Genomic DNA, 20,730 nt, shown 5'->3' with positions numbered 1-20,730 from the left:
GGGATGGGAATATACATATAAGGATCACTCCCCTGGGCGATGTGGGATGTCACAATCCACCCCCCTTAGGGGCCCGACGTCCTCAAAGGCACATTTCCGGCCAGGGATTGGCTCTGATACCAATTGTCACATCCCGGCCCGAGGCGGATCACTTCCCGGGCCCGCTCCACCACCGTAGCACGATATTGTCCGCTTTGGGCTTACCATTCCCTCACGGTTTGTTTTTGGGAACTCACGAGCAACTTCCCAGTGGGTCACCCATCATGGGATTGCTCTAGCCCCCTTCTCGCTTAACTTTGGAGTTCCCGTGGAACCCGAAGCCAGTGAGCTCCCAAAAGGCCTCGTGCTAGGTAGGGATGGGAATATACACATATAAGAATCACTCCCAAAAGACATGAAGAAAATGAAAAATTCATGTCTAATTCTCTTCTGGTCCCATCAAAATGAAAAATTTATGGAGAATAAAGTCCCACATCCGAAACTATAACAAAATAATATACAACTTACATATGAAATATTTCACCCCTAATTTATGATAAACTTCACACCTAGTAATAAATGGTTAAGTTGGGGATAATATTGGTGATGTTGGCGTTTTATTAAAATCATTCTCTTCTACCTTAAATATGCCATGAATTTAGAGCTTATAAATTCCAATCCTCTATACCAAGCGGAGCCTAAAAATTTGTAGCGGACTTTACGTATGCTCTAGTATAGGTCTATTGTGTCTACCGTCTTTGTAGTAGATATGTACTGGTGATGCTTGTGCTAGTTTGCATGTACTTGTGGTCGCTAATTAGGGATTTACTGTTAATGCTTGTTTGTGTGAATTCTTTTCATATCAACGAATTAGTCACTGAAGAATGTATCCATATGACAATCTTGTAACTGTTCTTGTTGTTGAATGAAAAATCGATATCACTTCTCATAAAAAAAAAAGGAAAAAAAAAAAGAAAGGAAAACTAATGAAGGGTAAAATGAATAGTGCCAGAGCTTTTCGTTAAAGTTCCAAAAAAAAAAAAAAAAAGGGAGGCTGAAAATTTTAAAAAGATGGGAAGAAATATTTTGAGCCTCTTAAAAAGCAATATTTTTCAAAACTTCTACAACCAAAAAATCATTTTAGTTAGATACAATTATTAATTGATTTCATAGTTCATACTATTTGGGTGGATATTTAACATTAGGCTTAATGCAATTAAAGGCCCAAGCATGCAAAAAATGAGAAAAGAATTAGGCTGAGACAGGTGGCATCCCATGATGAATTTAAAACCCTTTTTAGGCAATTAATAGGCAGCAAGCCTATGTGAGAAGTGACAAGTGACAGAAGACAGCTCATCCTCAGCAAAAAGCACTTTTCCATGGCATGGGTAGGTAATTAACAAAGCAGATGATGACTCACTGTGCTCTGGAAGCCATCACCAAAAGGGAAGGCTTGGACACTCGGGCTAAGAAGTCTATAAAAGCAGCAAGGGGCACAAGCATAAAGACTCTCTCAACAAATCAATCAAGCAACTTCCAGTACACTCAACAACAAAACTAGAAAAGTTTTAGTTTGTTCACCCCTTGTCCTTTTCAAGTTGCGGGTCCACATAGAAAGCTTTCTTTTGTCCATTTTGAGAAGCTCTGCTACCAATCCATTTGTTGTAGTATTGAATCCCTTTAGTAAACCTCGTTTACATTTCATTTTCCAAGACTTCAATCTTTGTAAAATTCAAGGAGAGGTGTCTACAAGAAGACGAACCTTGCCCACCAAGGTTGTAATCTTGCCCGAATCTCCTTTATTTGTACTTACATAAAGTAGATATGTAGTTTATGCATCCTTCTTTAAACCTTATATCAATTCCAACTACTTTCGTTCAAGTTTTAGTTATGATTAATCATGTCGAACTAATTACTCTTGTTTCCTTGTTGTCGGCCTAAACTGATAACTAAGAAATTAACTTGTATGACCTTGAACTCCTTTATAAACAAACATATGATATTATAAATGAAAGTCCTTGATCAAATGGCATGAAATGAACTTAGTACAGACTTAACTCATCTGTGACCCAATCCTGTTAAACCAAGAACTACAAGTAACTTGCAGCACAAGTAAACAATTAAATAAACAACCAAGAAAACAATCTGTTAAACATGAAGGACAATGACACACTCAAACTTAGATTAATTTTGATTGTGAGCCTCAAGGCCTAAAAAAGGCCCCACAAAGGCACAATTCAAACTAATAACAAACGTATATTGCAAAAGACCAAGCAACATACTTTGCCCGACATGCAAGACTAGGAGAGTTATGCGAGAGACAAATCTAACCCGACCACATACTTCATTAAACCACAAACATGCATAAACCAAGCAACATTCGAAAAGAGAAAAATTAAGCTAGTCAGACCAAAATTAAGCTAGTCAAATCATTTTTTTCAGACCACGTCTCCTTAGCATTCTTTAGGAGCAAAATCAGAACAATGTGGGATTAGTTACTGCTCTTTTAACAATAGGACTAAAGACCAAAGTCGTAAAGACAATACTAACTTATGGCAAGAAAATATATAGAATCATCAAGGATATATTTTTTCGAGGAATAAAAAAGCTTGAATTAAATTAAAGAGAAACTCCGGGGCACTCAATGCCTCTAGAGTCATACAAGATAAGCATTCGTAGCTTGTTTTCGAATACATCCATCCCACATTAAAGCGATTTTGCAGTGATGCCCCGTGGAAATAATGGCATTGGCAATAAAATTTGCTTCTCTGTATGTATAATCTTAAAATAATGCAAAATTTAGAGGGTAGGCTGTAAAGTCATGATGGCACTCACCAATCAGAACAAAACTTGTCTACAAAAATACACAAACTTTAATCATAGCACACACCCAAGTTTATATCCTTTGTCTACGTTAAGTTAACCAACGAAACGCGCCTTTCTTTCCTTTCAAGTCCTTCAATCTCAGTGGGTTTAATAAGATGGATTGGTTGGTCAACTGCCATGCATGTTTACGAATACACATGTATGTATTGAGTAATGCTACTGAAATTAAATTTGTATATAAAATTTTAAAAATTAAATGATATAGAAGTTGATGATTGGCATATTACTTAACTGTTTTTAAACGTGATCATTTTTATTGATGACTTATCATTTAGATTGCAAATTTTGTCTACAAATTTAATCTCTTTAGCATTACCCGTGTGTATATATATATATATATATATATATATATATATATATAACTAAAGTTATTTCGAGCTGCTTTTTACAATAGGGTGTAATTAAAACTAGGAGAAATTAGGCTTTCATCCTTCTTTTACTACTCCATTGATTAAAACCTTATTCCTTTTCAATTTTTGATCATGGTCTTTGGGTATTAATAACATCATTAATTATTTCAATAATAAAATATTTTTACCTAAAAATATTCAATTAGTGTTAAAAATGTTACAATTAGTATATTTATATTTATGGCTAAATTTTTTATCATATATTTTTATTTTTAGTTTGTACCCATTTTTAATTTGCAAACCTTTTTTAATTTGTACCAATTTTCTTTTCAGTTTTTGTACCCATATAGGCATATACTAATTTCTTTTTGTGCCCATATTTTTTAAAGTTTTATTTGTATTTGTGTCCATGTGTTTACTGTCACGTGACATTGTATAATTAATCAATGATAGAAAAATTACATATGGTATATTTATGTTTTATGGCTAAACTTTGTATCATATATTTATATTTTTAGTTTGTACCCACTTTTAATTTGCAACCTTTTTTTAAATTTGTAGTATTTTATTTTAACCTTAATTTGTACCCATGTATTAATTTCTTTTTGCGCCCTTATTTTTTAAAATTTCATTTGTACTCATAATTTTCTAATCTTTTATTTGTACCCTAATTTATTTATAATGTACCCATTCTTCTTCATTAATGTACCACTTTGTTATATGTGAAATGTACCAATTTTTTTAACACTATGGATACATTCTTTTTCCATTTATTATTTCTTATTGTTACATAGTTTTTTTCCATTTATTCAATTAAAATGTTTGAATTTTTTTTATTGTAGCCGTTTCTAATAGTATTATAACGAGGGATTTTAAATTTATAGGATTATAAATCTCATAAAATATCAAACAATTAATGTCAAAACTATAAAAATATAAATATTAATAGTAATATAATGAGGTGTAGAAAGTCAATGGACTTTGATCAAACCTTTAATATTATTAAGGTTTTAGTCAAAAAGTGTTAGAGACTAATGACCACATCCAAAGTATCCCTTAAAACTATTTGACAAGAATGAACGTGCAAATTAGACGAAAAAATTGCAAATGAGGTTATGCGATCTACTTGTAACTACAAATTAGACAAATTGGAGATTGGTCTCTACACTGGACGTGCAAATTTGCAAAAAATTAAAATTAAAAAATTAAAAAATTTAAAAAAAACAGGTGGGTACATCATGTTCTCTAACAGGTGTGTACATCATGTTCTCCTGCCCGCTAGAATAATCACACTTATATGGTGTTCGGCTCGCCTAACATGTAGAGTTTTCTTCTTGTACCCACTTGAATGTTTCAAATTTTTCTGCAAAAGGGAGTCAGCATGGGGTTATTAGCACCATAATCAAAAGGGAGTCAGCATGGGGTTATTGGTTGTCCTTGATCTCAACAACTTCAAAAATATCATATATATTTGTTTGTGTATCGTATTTGACCCTTGTAAACAGCTAAAACAAACTAAATTACGTCATCCTCCTACATCTTTTATTTTCTTCTATCATATTTGTTTTCTTTTTTTTTTCTCTCTTCTTGTGTGCGACTCTGTGTGCATCACATGCTCGATGAAATACTTTAGTTGAAAAGCCTTAGCAGTCTTTAACATTGCTCCACAGTATACTGCATCCACCCTCGACAGGTGGCATAAACTTTCAACATATGTTGACACTAGAAGGTGACGAAGCCATAAAGTATAGTGATGTGGAAAATGTGAATAAATTAAAACCTAAAAGTGACTAATTTAGAGTGTGCATATGAGTGGGATTGAACTCATATCACACAAGTGATGTCAGAGCATAAATAAATTGCAATAAAAGAAGAGCACGAACATTTATACCGAAAGGAGAAGTCTTATACATAACAGCTTTTACCAGCAATCCTCGTCATCACGAAACCTCTGCCACTAAAATCCTGGAGGGGCGAAAAACAAGGGTGAGTGGGTCAGAAAATAAAGTTCTGTAAAACCTTTTCGAAAAGTGTAACCCCTTGCTGTAAAACAAGTATACGGTTTCCCAAAAATATTATAATAATTGTAAGATCCCACATCGCCCAAGGGTGAGGATCCTATAAGCCTTATATGTATATTCTCATCTCTACCTAGCACGAGGCCTTTTGGGAGCTTACTGGCTTCGGGTTCCGTAAAAACTTCGAAGTTAAGCGAGTTCACGCAAGAGCAATCCCAGGACGAGTGACCCACTGGGAAGTTCTCGTGTGAATTCCCAGAAACAAAACCGTGAGGGCGTGGTTGGGGCCCAAAGCAGACAATATCGTGCTACAGTGGAGTCAAGCCCGAGATGTGGTGGGGGTCCGGGCCGGGATGTGACAATTGGTATTAGAGCCAATCCTTGGGCGGAAGTGTGCCGACGAGAACGTCGGGCCCCTAAGAGGGGTGGATTGTAAGATCCCACATCGCCCAGGGGTGAGGATCATGTAAGCCTTATATGTATATTTTCGTCTCTACCTAGCACGAAGCCTTTTGGGAGCTCATTGGCTTCGGGTTCCGTACGAACTCCGAAGTTAAGCGAGTTCGCGCGAGTGCAATCCCAGGACGAGTGACCCATTGGGAAGTTCTCGTATGAGTTACCAAAAACAAAACCGTGATGGCGTGTTTAGGGCCCAAAGCGGACAATATCGTGCTACAGTGGAGTCAAGCCCGGGGTGTGGTGGGGGCCCGAGCCGGGATGTGACAATAATAGTATGTAGTAGGTACCCTGCAACAGAAGTGAGTCAAATATGTAAAATACAATAACAAGGTATCTCAAGATTAAATCTCAAACCGTTTTTATAAGAAATCAATGCTCATTAATTTATGTAGGCACACAAGTCCACTACAGAGATATTCAAACAATGGTAGGCAAATGCCACTAGGTGCTTGACGAACTAGACCAATAAAACTTGTTGGTCGCTATTATGATCCTATTATTTGAAAATCATGACTACGCCACTCACCATAATATTAAATACCCCTGAAAAAATGTAAAATATTAAATGGCTATTTAGGGCCCATTTGATTATTTTTAAAAATATATATTTTCTGAATGCGCACCCAAAATGTACTGTGATAAAATTACCTTCTATTCCTATTACATTGAACAATCCCAAACTTTGTATAGGGTTTCCATGGGACGACTTAACCCGTTTGAGAATCTTATTAATCAAATCATTTGAGCGAAAAAAATCCCATTTGATTTCAAGACGCTTGCTTCTTTTTAGAACGGGTCGAGAAACTGATAATGCAATAAACTTATGAAGTGGGGTAATTGAAAAACAAGAAAATCTGAAGTTCTATTTTTTACATGTATACACAGCAAGAGATTACATTGACCTAAACTCAAATTGATATATATTTAGTTGGAGGTCGGGGAACAAAGAAAACGAGTTTGTGTGACGAAGGCACAATTGTTTTTTAATTTTTGTAAACAACATAGAGTTTGATGTGGGGTGGAGATTGGAGAGTTTGGAGTGTGGGGGTAGTATTAGAAAATAATTGAGGTATCTTAAGGTTAATTGTAATTTAAAAATATATGTAGGGTGTATTAAGTAAGTGAGGTGTAGTCAACAGTATGTAAGGTGTGAATAAAACAACCTAAAATATGATATTCTTTCTTTATTAAAAGAATTAGATTAATAAAAATATTATTTTTACATTTCCACTATGCATCCAATACTTCAATAAAATGAAACTAAAAGGAATTAAAGTTTCACATAAAATCAATTGTCAATATGTAGAATAGTCTAACTCTTTATAAGGATATGCAAGGTTCGTAATTCTCCGATGGAGATTCATACTTTCAATATGACCCCTCACATGCAGCATCATTTAAGTTTAACATATGTACATCACAAATTACGTAACGTGAGAGCACATGGGCCATGGGCTCAACACGTATATTAACCTGCTTTGATACTATAAAAAAGTTGAAATTACACTATATAACTAAATGACAATATGATGAATATGACCAAGCTTCTTATAAGCACGTACAACGTCTCTTGATTCTTTAAGGGGACTTTTCTATTTTTTTCATAAACAACTAGGAATTATAGTTTGCAAACTTTTTTTTTTTTTTTTTTTTTTGGAATTGAATTATTTAATGGCTTAAAACATGCTTTAGTTTGCAAACTTTTCTTAGTGGGTCGTAATTGTAGCATTTCATGTTAAATGAAGATCAGATTAAGGCACTTCATGTTATTAGAAAATTGATTAAGAGCTAAATATGTGGTATTACTAGTTTAATTTTCTAGCTCTGCCATTGAATAAGAATACCACATATGCGATTACAATAATAATTTACTCATCTTTTAGTTGAAAGGTCATTTCATAAGAGGATTTGCTACCCAACTGTTGGGGGTAGGGCATGTCCTACTAACCTGAGGACGTAGGGCTCTATATTAACCCGATGGCTTAAGGTGTGTTTAATCTGACTTCAACATGAGGTGACAATGAATCATTCATCCACTTGAGTCAATCATTATGCAACCAATTAGTTTATGCCCTCTTTAATTACATTGCAACAAATCAAGACCATTCATCGTACATACATCATTGTTTTAACGTTCACCTAGCTAGCAGGCAGAGAAAGAATATTCCTTCCCAAAACCAATACTCAAAGCCACTACCAAACCAATACTCAAAGCCCAGAATAATTTAATCAGAAATCCCTAATTCTGATTTGCTGCTTAAAATTTCCGTCTCCGTCCTTCTGATGTCAGCAAGCACCACCTCCAAATAATACATAAAATAGAAAGGAAAAGAAAAAATCAAAACAAAGAGGGAATCGTTGTAATATTTAAGTTTCTTATGTTGTCTTAAGACAAAATTTACCGTCCAATTATGTCTGCATTCTTTAAACCCTGTGAACTCTAAATCTTTAGTATTAAATGGAATTTACCGACATTTAAAATTACATTCTTAAACATCCCGATTCGACGACAGTGCACTTAATTGCAACCAACCCTTTTTTATTCGGAATGGGATTCTCTCCTGAGCAGGAGATCAGGATTCTCCTGACTCATTAACATAAGCCGTTGAATTTTGATCAAACGGTTATAAATATAAGCCCCTCTAAAAATTATAATAATTGTAATCGTTGTATTAAAATTCAATGGTCCGTGTTAGTGGGTCAAGAAGATCCTGATCTCCTGCTCAGGAGAGGATCCAATTCCTTTTTATTGAGTCACAATTGTTTACTCCCCCACTCTTCTGACTTCAATTAAACCACAAGGGACAAACGAAGCACAGCAGCCCAGAAGCTTGACAAATAATTAATTATCCTTTTTAAGGTTTAACCTGCCACCCCATCCAAAAGCCTTATAAATACCAACGAGGGGAAGTCCCCCTTGAGTCTCTCACTGCATTCCATAATTCCATTCTGCACAATCCAAAATTTACAAGCTTATTAGGATCTCAGAGTCTCAAAGTGTTCATATTTTCTAGCTAGCAGAGGCATGGCTTTGGTGGTCAGAGTCTTGGCTCTAGTGGTGGCGGTGATGGCTGTTTTGGAGATGTCCAGTGCAGCTGTGTACAAGGTCGGTGACTCTGCCGGGTGGACCACCATCGGCAATGTCGACTACAAACAATGGTCTGCCACTAAGACTTTCCAACTTGGTGATGTTATCAGTGAGTTGCTCTCTCCCAGTTTTCCCTTGGTTAATTTCTCTCTTCAGCATGAGTTGTCCTTTAAAAGATTTTCTGCTTTGTAGGTTTTAATTTTAAGATATCATTTCTGCACACTCATTCTTCATCTGTACCATATTTGTTATTATTTTTCGGTAAACAACGAGGGGTTCTTAATTTTTCTTTAATTTATATAATTCAAAAGCTAAAACTAAACAGGTGTATGCATGAAGAGAAAATGCGTATACAAAAATCATTTTTCTTAATTTTTCGTAAATCTCTTGTTAATGAATACTCATATTCTTAAGTGTCGCCAAATATACAATAATGTTCAAACTTCTCTGGATCTTAGGCAAATAGTTATAAACAACATTTTGAAAAGGTGAATTTGGTGATTAATTCGAAAGGTTCTCCATGAATCATGATGACTATGGTGGCCATTCTTTGTTCAGAAAAGGTGAAAAGGGTAAGGGGGGTGCATCTCTTTCTAACGCACGCGTGGTCTCTGATGCAGTAGATCTAACTTCAAACCACCCCCCACTACCTATATGTATCTTACATTCTACTTTATTATGATTTTGATTTTTTATCCTGTGTATTTTCATTAGATATTTAATTATTTGTCCACTATGGATGTTTGGTATTAGAATTCATCTGTCAATCCGATCGATTGGGATGGTTTTGTGAGAAGATGAAACGCTTTAATTATTGTCCACTATGGATGTTTGGCATTAGAATCCATCTGTCAATGTGATCGATTGGGATGGTTTTATGAAAGATGAAACGTTGGTTTGAGAAGTGCTTTTAAATGATTGAAAATACTTTTTGAGAAAATATTTTTGGATTCTATAAGTGTTTGAAGTGCTTCTTGAAAAACAACACTTCAAATAGAACTCGTAATGAAGACTTTAACATTATCAAGGAGCAATAAAACTAATTGACAATATGGTAAGCAGCTCAACCTATTATAAACCCTTGCAAGGTTTTTCCTTTCACCAATGTGAGACTCTTTTACCTTCAAATCATCCACATCATTGAGTTCCATTTGTGTCTAATCATGTGCATTGGTTTTTTATTCCATGTCGTCATTGCTTGTGTCTAATCATGTGCGTTGGTTTTTTATTCCATGTCGTCCTTGCTGTTGCAAATTACCCATTAATTACAAAAATTAGTAAGAAGAAAAGTTTCGCTTCTTGATCCATGTCTATATTCCTGTCAAACTTATAAAACTTGTAACATGAACGTCTTGTTTTATGTGGGATCAATCAGAATTCGAATACAACTCTCAATTCCACAACGTGATTCGCGTCACGCACGCCATGTACCAGTCATGCAACGCGTCAGTGCCCTTGGACTCCTACGCCACTGGAAACGACTCGATCACAATCACCACCAAAGGCCACCACTTCTACATGTGCGGGGTCCCCGGTCACTGCCAGGCCGGCCAGAAGGTCGACATAAACGTCATTCGCCATCCTTTGTCGGCAGCTCCAAGCCCTTCCGCGTTGGCCTCTCCAATAGTTCCTGCTCCGCATGCACCAGTGCCAGGTCCAAGCTCGGCTGCTCCGTTACAATCTCTGGAGGGACATTTTGCTTTGCTGGGATTAACACTTGCGACACTCGCACTTGTTGTTTCTGGTCTTGCTTAGTCACTCTAGTTTATTGGTTATATAGTATGGGCAGTCATTCGCGTCTATTTACGGATTTTTTGAGGTGGGCTAGTAGTAATTTTCGTACCTGATATACAGACATTACATATACAGGTTACTCAACCTTCAAATAAATTTCTGATATCTCCATATCTCCATATCTCCATATCTCCATTCCGTCCAATCTTTCTCCTATCTCGATGCTGAGTTCTGCCATCAGAGAATTATGAAGAGGATTAAAAAGTTGTCAATTGAAAAGGTAAAATGCACGTTCGGGCAAAAGATTTGTATTCATATCACAGGTGCTAAATTTGGTAAGTATTAGCAACAAAGTTGTTTAGAACGGGAAAAAGCAACAAAGTATTGCACTAGAGAAAGGATCTTTCTGAGCTGTTTGAAACAAGCAAGAATAACACGTTTTGACATGTAAAGCTCAGAAATCACCCATATAAACGCTAAATATGAGACAGCCTCACTGCCAATCAAATGCATTCAGAAGACCATATGTAACAGTTACAACATGAACTGAAAAATGACCATCCCTCGTTATGGTTTAATGAACATACAAACTCATCAGTAAAATTTACAATCCGGATGATTTGCCAACCGCATCCTAGAATTGGACGGAATATATCAAACTAAATCACTACAAATATGACTCAATCAAAGGAACAAATAATCATATATTTAAAGGGCTAAGCACATTTGAGAAACAAGTATTCAGCTAGTCAGTGCATTAAGCACACTCCATCCATTGATAAGCAACTGTGGAAGTGTTTGGCTTACTTTCTATCCAATCTATGCAAAAGCAAGTGCTGTACGGTCAAAACCTCTAGCAAAAGAGGCCGACAGTGAAATGGAAATATGTAGAAAACCGAATCATCTCACTGACATAAGCCTCAAGGAAAAGATGATTGAACCAGAAAAATGTAATTCATGCATAATCCATGGCCTAAAATCTAAATATCGTAAGTTTGTAACCCCAGTATAGGATCAAACATATTCAATGTGACGTGTAGTCTCCCAAATTAACAAATTAAACAGAAAAACAAAAACTTCTTCGTTTATCTTGTCTGCAGAACACATATTTCTCAAGCATATACATCTATGTATCATTGTATTCTAGGTGCCAAACAAAAACCTAGGACTTGAAGAAGTCATTTGGAGCTCAATCAGTTCACTTTCTGGAAGGCATAATAGATGTGTGAGAAATTTGAATCTCACAAACTTGATCACTTGTATAGAGCTTCTCCCTTGGATGTACACTGGTGTCTTTCTAATAAAAATTGGTAGCTACCCAGACATCAAAAAAGTAGAAAAAGAAAGGCGACATTGGCAACATGATCACTTTATACATCGCATCCAAACTAAGACCATACAAGCCTGGCCTATCAAAATGAGGATTGACAAATGCACACATCTAACTGTTTTGATAGATTTGACATGAGTAAAGCATCATAGAGACCTTACACTAGTTGATTGGAGCTCCATCGATGCTGAATCCTCATTCTCCTGCAAGAAAAACATCAGAAATCAATAATTGCGGTCTAGTATTGGTACAATGCATTAAGAGGATGGATGACAATACCTCGAGTAATAAATCCTTCCTGGTAATCAAGCCAATCACACGAGATGGACGAGGAACAACAAATATATGTCCTAAACCTAGTTGACGGAAAAGATTATATACCTGCATCATCATCAAGAACAATATAAACTTGATAAAGTTAGAATAACATTCCATGCAAGAAAAGTGTTGAAAGAATGGCAAAGAAACTCTCACCTTTGTCAAAGACATATCTTCAGGGACAATGTAAGGAGATGGGTTCAAAAAGGGCTACATTTCCAAGTCATCTGAACTCAGATGTATATCACTTATCGATAAGCCTTTACTGGAAGCAGGTTTTACGAATTCACTGATAGTGTGCCTGGAATACAAAGGAACTGTCAAACATCTTATAGTAAAAGGGAAGGGCAAGACTACAAACCAACTCCAAGCTTCTACTTGCCTGATAGACCTGGCTCCTCTTGGATCACAGGGTAGAGGACTATGCTGGAAATCCACTTTGGACTGCAGAAGTACCAACAAGTGACTGCATCACAATCCAAATACTCACGTTAATGTTTTCAAACACTTACATTCTTTGCTTAAAACAAAGAAATCATGTTTAAATGTACAAATTAGTTATATCACCTGCGAAGCATTAGTCCAATTACAAGTGTTTCTCCACTTCTTGCATGATCAATCACCTGGAAGGAATATAACAAGCAACACACACTTATATATCAAGCAAAAAAGAGAGAGAGAGAGAGAGAGGTTAACAGAAGAAAAAACAAAAGTGACGCATACAGGGAAGCCATTATGATTGTTGCTCCGCAAAATAGAAACCAAATCAGCAACCTTAACAACACGAGGGAAGGAAATCGCCTACACAGAAAGAAAATTGAGCAGTCAGCGTAGTACTAAAATGAATAAAAGTAAAAGAACAAAGAAGTTGGTGCATTGTGAAATCACTGAAGCACAGGGCACTAGAACCACGTATAATCAAAATGGAAAGTGCAATCCCTGCCAAAAGAAGGCGTTTGATACCAGAAATAGTGCGGTTTGATGTTATTGGGGAATGGCAATCCCCTTTCAAGTAATAATAGAAGGTCTTTTTCAACTTTTTTCTTTTCTGCCTTCGTTTGGACGTTTCCTCTTTTGGGTGAGAAGTGAGAACTGAACAAAAGACTCCCTAACTTCCAGTTCAGTCACCAATTGTGATATGAAGCATAGCCCTTTTTTCCAAAGGATCCTGACAAACCAATTTGGACATAACCTTTGGAGTTTAAGGAGGCTCATACTTGAGATAGGCATCTTGGAAATTACATGGATCAGGGTATGGAAGTTCTGGACAAGTGAACATCTCTAGACCCATTTGAGCATATGAGTCGATACTAATGTTTACATATAAGGGGTCAGTCGTGCAAAATATCTAATGTCCATGTCAGCATCAAACACATGCCCTTGACTACAATAATTATTAAGAGAGGTGAAGATAATAGTGACATTGACCCTTTTTCCAGAGGCCTCCTTTGCAGTCATCTTCCTCACTTGGTACTTGGGTCTTGATTCCAGTAATGGAATGCTCTTTAATCGCGCCTGTTCTTCGTACAGGCCTTCGTTGAAAGCATCACCAACAGCCTGCAAAGGTAAAAGGTGTAAGTATTTCTCCACAGCATCTATTGTTATTGTAAAAGCTTCAGAAGCGTACCTTTGAAATAAGAAGAACAAGCATGATAAGAGGCAAAAGTTTCAAATTATTTGTTATTTCAACCATAATGACTCAAAGAGACACTGTCATCCGCATTGAACCCCCAAGAAAAGAAGCTGCTCCCAGTAGTGCATATCTGCAGAACCAGTAAGCATGAGAGGAAAGTTCATGAATACATTACATGCATTGAAAAAAAAAAAACATTTAGTTCTAATCCTCAGTTAATAAATATAAACGAGACTAACGTTCCCTCTTCGATGCTGAGCTTCTTGTAAAAGTTAACCACAAACATGCCCACAAGACGCCCATATGTAGATCCTATCATTATCCCAGGAACAAATTGACCAGCTGGAACGGCAGTACCAAATGTCACAACTGCTAATGAATAAAACATCACCTGGAATGCATTAGGAAAGAAAAGTTACACAAATAATCCACAAGGGACTAACGAGGAAAAGAAAAACTAACTTCTTTCTGAGAACATTCATAGTCAAATTACATTTTTATTGAAAAGAATCAATGTTGGCCAAGCCCTTAAATTCCAAGCCCCTCATTTTAGAGATTAGATTCATTTTCCAAGAGCATATATACTTTCTTTTGTATGTTAGCTTTTGTCCCTTGAGATCTTTCTTAGGGGAAGGCAAGCTCTGCTGCCAAGACCTTAAAACATTCTATATATTATTTTTATACTGCCAGTGGGAGTCTCTGTGCATGCGCTAAAATTACATACAAAATAGAGGAGCCTTGCCAACTAACTTCTAAAGACTAAATACAATGCTTTGAGACAGAGACAGAGACAGAGACAGAGAGAGAAAGAGAGAGAGAGAGAGAGAGAGAGAGAGAGAGAGAGGGAGTGAGAGAGAGAGAGGTATGTTAGTGTCTGAGCAGTATATGTGCACAAAAAGCAAGCGTTGAGCGAAGTAAACAAATGCAATACCAAGAAAGTCAATAAACTTTGGGCGCTGTACTCGTGAAATGTTTTTGCACTAAACAAATTCCTAATTGCATCATCCTGCAATCATAAGAAGAAAAAAAAAAGGAAATCGTAATAAGACCAGCGAGGCAACCAGCAAACTAATATGTAAAGGATGAAGCAAATGATTTCAGAAAATCTAAAAACCTGAGTATTGAAGAAAATAGTTGCAAGAAAATAGCGTAGATTAGGTATGAATATTCTGAAGCTGCTTCAGAATTCTCAGAATTAAGTGTATAGAGTTATAGACCCAATGTATATACTTCACACCCACATGAAGCTGAATCTTAGTAATGAAAGTGTAACTTATGACTTAAGGTCAAATACGAGACTTTAACTTGAAGTTTAAAAAATAACTGTTGAGCTTTCCCAATATCTATCTGTGCTATTTTTTTTTTCTTAACCATGAAACCCTTGTAGCTTCCAAATGTATTGAGAAACTCCAGATATTTTCCAGTTAACCTACAAATTTCATAGAGATGTGCATGGTATACTAGTTAACCTTTCCTTTTAACTAAATAGTAGACATCTGCACCTTCAGGTATAGGTTGGCCGTTCAATTTCCATATCATGATATGACTATGAGGGGAAAATAAAAATTAAGGATTACTCAATTCATGCTAAATATAACCAAAATACCACATAAAAAACTGAAATTGAATGGCAAGAAGAAAGAGAAAACCCATAGACGATTTCAGAATAACTGAGAAAGTAATTATCAGTTGACATCTTACATTTACATAATTCCCATACGTTCCCGGAGGCCTTGGGCATTCAATACCAGAATCTGCATCTGCTTCAGGGCATGGACTGCATTTTCTTAAAAGTGGTAGACCAAAGGAAATAATTGATGTTATCAGCGAGATGAGGCACGCTTCAATTATCTGCATTTTAGTGTTTGGTGTGAAGGGGAAAGAAGGGAGTTGAAGTCAATTGTAGAATTACAAGGCACTATCAAAAAAATATACACATTACGGACTACAGTAAAATACCCACCTTTACTCGATTCCCTTTCTTGTGTAAATAATTTCGGCGCCAGTACGCAATATAAAATGTAAGCTGGTTAAATAAGGCTCCTGAAAAAAGAAAATGAAATCAAAATAAAGTGAAATACTACGAGGAAAGAAAAACACAGAAGAAGCATGTATATATACATAGCTTAGACAATGAACACCATAGCCAGTAAACCACCAATGACCCCAATAACTGCCATCGGCAAGAACTCCTCAAAAGAGTGGTCCTCTTGACCACTGAATGACATCAATTAGGAAGTTAGAAAAGGCTCAAAACTAAGGAAAAATATAGAACTAAAGAGATTTTAAGATATTTTTCTTGAAAAACAAGATTTGATCTTAACTCTGATAAGTCCCATATTATGAAGCCACCTGAGCCAAAATGTCCACACTTTCCACTCTTACACCATCCCATTGCAGTACGCACCACGACAGCCACGACAGCAGAAGTAAAAAAATACACGCCACATAAGTTGACTCTTCCGCCTTTAGAAAGGGGGGAAAACATAAAGGTTAATAAAATCCCTAAAAAAGAGGTAAGGAACTGAGTTTTTAATACTTAAAGAGTTTTAACTTTTAACTCCACAAATACTGACATGTATAATTATAATTCTATGTCTGAATGTACAAGAGATGTGCACATAGAGCTGCACAGGTGAAGAACTAACTATAATAAAAAGGCATATTGAGACAATAACTGCATGATCAAGAATGATATTACATTACCACGATGTAACTTCTTCCAGTGCAAATAGAACATCACCAACGGGAGCTCTAAAAGCAGCAGACACTCCAGCTGCACACACCCACAGGTTAACTTTTCAATCACATAAATGCAAAATGAGTACAATTTTGAGGTTCAGCATAGCTATTTTTAAATAGAAGAAAGACCAGATTTGGCCATATCCAAGAACATAGGAGGATGATAAAAGCAGTGCTTGGATAATTTTTTATTTTATTTTACTTGGATAAAAAAAAACCAGACATCCACTACATAGAGGATTCTGCTCTGTTATAGTCTGCACGCTACATTTTCTTTCAAAAAAACAGAACGCCATAAATGAACTGGATTTGTGATATCAGTAGGGAATCTAGGGATAAACAAGAACAGCAGTACAACTACAACAAACTCGTAAACTTGATGACTAGCATATGTTAGTAGTGAAGAGAAAATTGCTCAAAGGGGAGTCCTATAAATATGATTAAAATTGCAAAAGAATTTAACAACTACCAAATATAGACTACAAAAATGAACGAAGGTAAGGTATAAAGTCCAGTTGTACACAGGTCAAATCTTCAAAGTTCAGACAAAAACAAGAAAGACATAAATCTCTCACCAGATCCCGACGATCCCGGTCACTATTAAATATTTGTAGCCACCTGGAGCTTAGATGGTATTTCGTAGATCCGCCCTGTATTAAGATATGACCAAAATAATCTTCAAAAACAGCAAGCAACTAACATACAATAGAAAGATATTTGATATGAACATAAAAATATAAGTTTTTTTGGTACTTACGCCTGATCATTAGGATATACTTTAAAAATGATACGAAAATAATAGTAACAAGAATGTGCAAACAATTGCCTGCACACTCCAGAAGCTGAAAGAAAGAGAACAAAAACTTTAAGAAACAATATGTTGTTTTGTGGCCTAGATTATATAATTAGAGGCTTGAAAAAGGGCAGTAAGTGCTTACTTGTCCAAGCAAAGAAGCAATACAAGCACCAGTATGAACAAGAGGACCCTCTTTGCCTAAAGCTAGACCACCTCCCACGGAGCCGATGCTCCCAAATATCTGTGCAATTGGCAGAAGAAAACTATAATGCAAAGTACATTGTTTAAATCTCAACAAACAACTTAGAACACCAGAGCAGGTCACCATACCTTTCCAACCAAGGTTCTGAAAAGAAGTACCCCGTGTATATCGACCCCTGCACAGTTGAATAACAATCAGTGGGCACTTCGTTGATAAAATTAGCAATACTCAACAGGAAAAAAAAAAAAAAAAAAAAAAATATCAGTCCACCTTACCATTCAAATATCCCTTGATTTCTGGAATAACGGACCCGGCTGCAGGGGGTGCAAATTGTGTAACAATATATACAGACGAAAAAACCAAAACTAAGTTGATAAATATGTATACTACAAAACCAGCCACATATGATTTTTGGATTATTGCAAATGTCAATGCAAACTTCCAGCCTGCAAAGTTCTCGACCGCAATATTAATGAAAATAGCAGCTAATCCAGTCCCTGAAGGCAATCAAAACCAAAGAACTAAGAAAATAAAACACCAAATGAAAATGTTAATACTGAACTCTACTAAAATTTGCATCTTTTGAAGTGACAGTAGAAAAGCTACACATTCAGTGCAAAAGCCGAAAAGTGCTTACCGATACCGATCAAGTCCTTATATTTTCAAAATTAGTGATCAAGTTTGTTATTTAATGGGATCTCTTTTACATGTTGATAATGAGTCTCCAAAATTTGCCTAATTGTATGTTTATGATACATATAATGAAGTGCAAAATCGTTTAAAAGCTTTTGAATGTGAAGGAAATAATAATAAGCTTGATCAAAAAATAGGTTTAATTAAAATGTTTGATGTATCAAATGAATTAGTTAAACTTTTTTCGCACAACAAGGGATAAATATGAAACTGATGGACTCAATTCTTTGAAAATGAAATTGTTAGCAAGACAACCAAATAATAGCAAACAATATGACCAACCAACAAGTGATGAAATTGGTGGTTTAAATAGTCAGTGATATAGGCCTCTCTGGTTCTAATAGAGATATTATTATAGAGTCCAAAAGTGAGGGATTAAAACGTGTTACAAAATTGAATCCAAAATTTATGCCTTTACAGTATCCTATTCTTTTTCCATATGGTGAAGATGGATATAGACTAGATTTGAAATGAAATGAAAATTATAAATGTGCAAAAGCTAAAAGATAAAGAGTACCCATGAGAGCTTTTATAGCTTATCAAATTCAAGAACGAGAACCATATTTAACTACGTTGCTAAATGGTGGTAGACTTTTTTAACAATATTTGGTAGATTCTTATGCAACACCTGAGGAAGACATATTAGATTACATCAGGCTAAACCAAAAAAAAAAAAAAAAAAAATTAAGAATTGAAGTTTACAAATGAATTTATGATGCAATCTCAAAGGGGTGATAATGATGCAAAAAATTGTATCACCTGCTTCATATACAGAAAGTCCTAGATATATGATTAATAATCATCAAGATGCAATGGCTATTTGCAGAGAATACAGACATCCTGATTTGTTCATAACATTTACATGTAATATTAAGTGGCAAAAAATTATAAGAGAATTTGAAAAAAAAAATAATAATAATTCAAACCTGGAGATAGGCCTGATATAATTTCAAGAGTGTTTAAAATGAAACTTGATGACATGCTTCAATTTATCAAATCTAGACAACCTTTTGGAGAAATTGAAGCAAGTGAGTTTCACAGACTAAAACTCTTACTTATCTTAGTTTTACATTCTTTTTTTATTAAACTAACTTTGTTTGTTTGTTTGTTTGTTTTTTCTTTTTTATTTTATTTTATTTACAAACACACGATTGAATTTCAAAAAAGAGGTTTGCCGCATTCTCATATGTTGATATGGTTGAAATCAAATTTCAAATGTTTTTTATCATCTGATATAGATAGTATTATTTCAGCTGAATTACCAAATAAAATTGCGAGTCCGAAACTTTATAAAATTGTTAATCAATTTATAATTCATGGTTCATGTGGTCACATTAATCAAAAGTCTCCTTGCATGCGAAAAAATAAGTGCTCCAAAAACTTTCACAAACCGTATAAAAATGAGATAGTTTTTGAACCCCAATGGTTTTCCAATTTATAGACGTCATGATGATAATACAAAATTTGTCATAAAAAATGGAATCAAAATTGATAACAGCTTTGTTGTTCCTTATAATGCAGAATTACTTCTAAGATACAATGCTCGTATAAATGTTGAATCATGTTGTCAATCTATGCTTATAAAATATTTGTTCAAATATGTTAATAAAGGTTCAAATAGAGTACAGTTACTTCTTAACAAGATTCAAATGATGAAATATTAGCATATCTGATAGGATTAAAAGCACACCACAAAGTAGCACACAAATGTCCTATTGATTTTCCTTATTAACACTAAGATTTGTCAATTGTAGCATATGAAAATAAGGGTCTTTCCCGCAGAAGATTGTTTTATCTAACTACTTAAAATGTCACAAAAACTGGGCTGCTGTCACTACTGACCAGCCACCAAAAAATAATTATTAGACTGACTTACACTTATCTAAAGTCTACGAAATTTTATATGTAGATACTAGACACATAGAGCTACACTCATACAAATTTTTGGGATTTTTGGAGTTGATTTGATATTTAAATTAAATCGAACAAAAATAAGACAGAGACAGATTTTTAAGTAGTTCACAAATTAAGAAAAACGAGTTAGGGGAATTGCTATCCACCACCAAATAATCATGCAAACATGTTATGTTTCATTCAAATTCCTTTCATTTTTGGATGAAGATGTTCAAGTTGGCTCAATGTTAGAACTCAACCTATTACTCTTTCTTATGTAGTATGTTAAGAGAATGGCGTTTTCAACTTAACTTAGTCCCTAACATGCAATCTAGAAGGGTGTGTTCATAGATTTAACAAGTAGAAATCAGTAAGAACAAAAAGAGTTTGAGTCATCACAAGGCATCGTAAGTACTGGCGTTGTCTTACTTATCCTAGAAATTGGTTCACATGTTAATCGCAATTAACAAGTACTACTCTATAACATATGTAGGTCCTCATTTGACAAGGGCAGACACACACATATTCATAGCATTAGAATCCTAGATATGCTTACTAAGTATGCATCCATAGAAAACACATAAAAAACTCATCAATGAGACAAGTAGT

The 20,730-nt window shown here is 35.3% G+C and overlaps 1 protein-coding gene and 1 pseudogene across 2 annotated transcripts; one reads left to right on the top strand and one right to left on the bottom strand.

Moving 5' to 3' along the window:
• Nucleotides 1-8,494: 8,494 nt before the first annotated feature.
• LOC137733015 (mavicyanin) lies at nt 8,495-10,681 on the top strand. Its single transcript, XM_068472241.2, has 2 exons — nt 8,495-8,889; nt 10,156-10,681. Exons 1-2 carry the CDS (start codon nt 8,718-8,720, stop codon nt 10,533-10,535), a joined length of 552 nt encoding a protein of 183 aa, XP_068328342.2. The 5' UTR covers nt 8,495-8,717; the 3' UTR covers nt 10,536-10,681.
• LOC137732696 (chloride channel protein CLC-d-like) lies at nt 10,019-18,749 on the bottom strand (annotated as a pseudogene). The gene is made up of 18 exons (XR_015957462.1): nt 18,746-18,749; nt 17,811-18,032; nt 17,664-17,710; nt 17,476-17,574; nt 17,364-17,379; nt 16,502-16,571; nt 14,910-14,970; nt 14,727-14,801; nt 14,035-14,186; nt 13,790-13,925; nt 13,591-13,719; nt 12,886-12,963; nt 12,730-12,785; nt 12,545-12,628; nt 12,319-12,463; nt 12,124-12,225; nt 12,001-12,047; nt 10,019-10,745 (listed from the first exon to the last, which is right to left on the bottom strand). The product of XR_015957462.1 is annotated as a chloride channel protein CLC-d-like (transcript).
• Between the last annotated feature and the right edge of the window lie 1,981 nt (nt 18,750-20,730).

The sequence above is a fragment of the Pyrus communis genome, chromosome 16 (assembly GCF_041283825.1).
Source record: "Pyrus communis isolate YQ-2024b chromosome 16, ASM4128382v1, whole genome shotgun sequence".
NCBI classification, from domain to species: Eukaryota; Viridiplantae; Streptophyta; class Magnoliopsida; order Rosales; family Rosaceae; genus Pyrus; species Pyrus communis.
The sequence above is the reverse complement of the archived record's forward strand: the minus strand, read 5'-3'. Positions and strand labels throughout refer to the sequence as shown.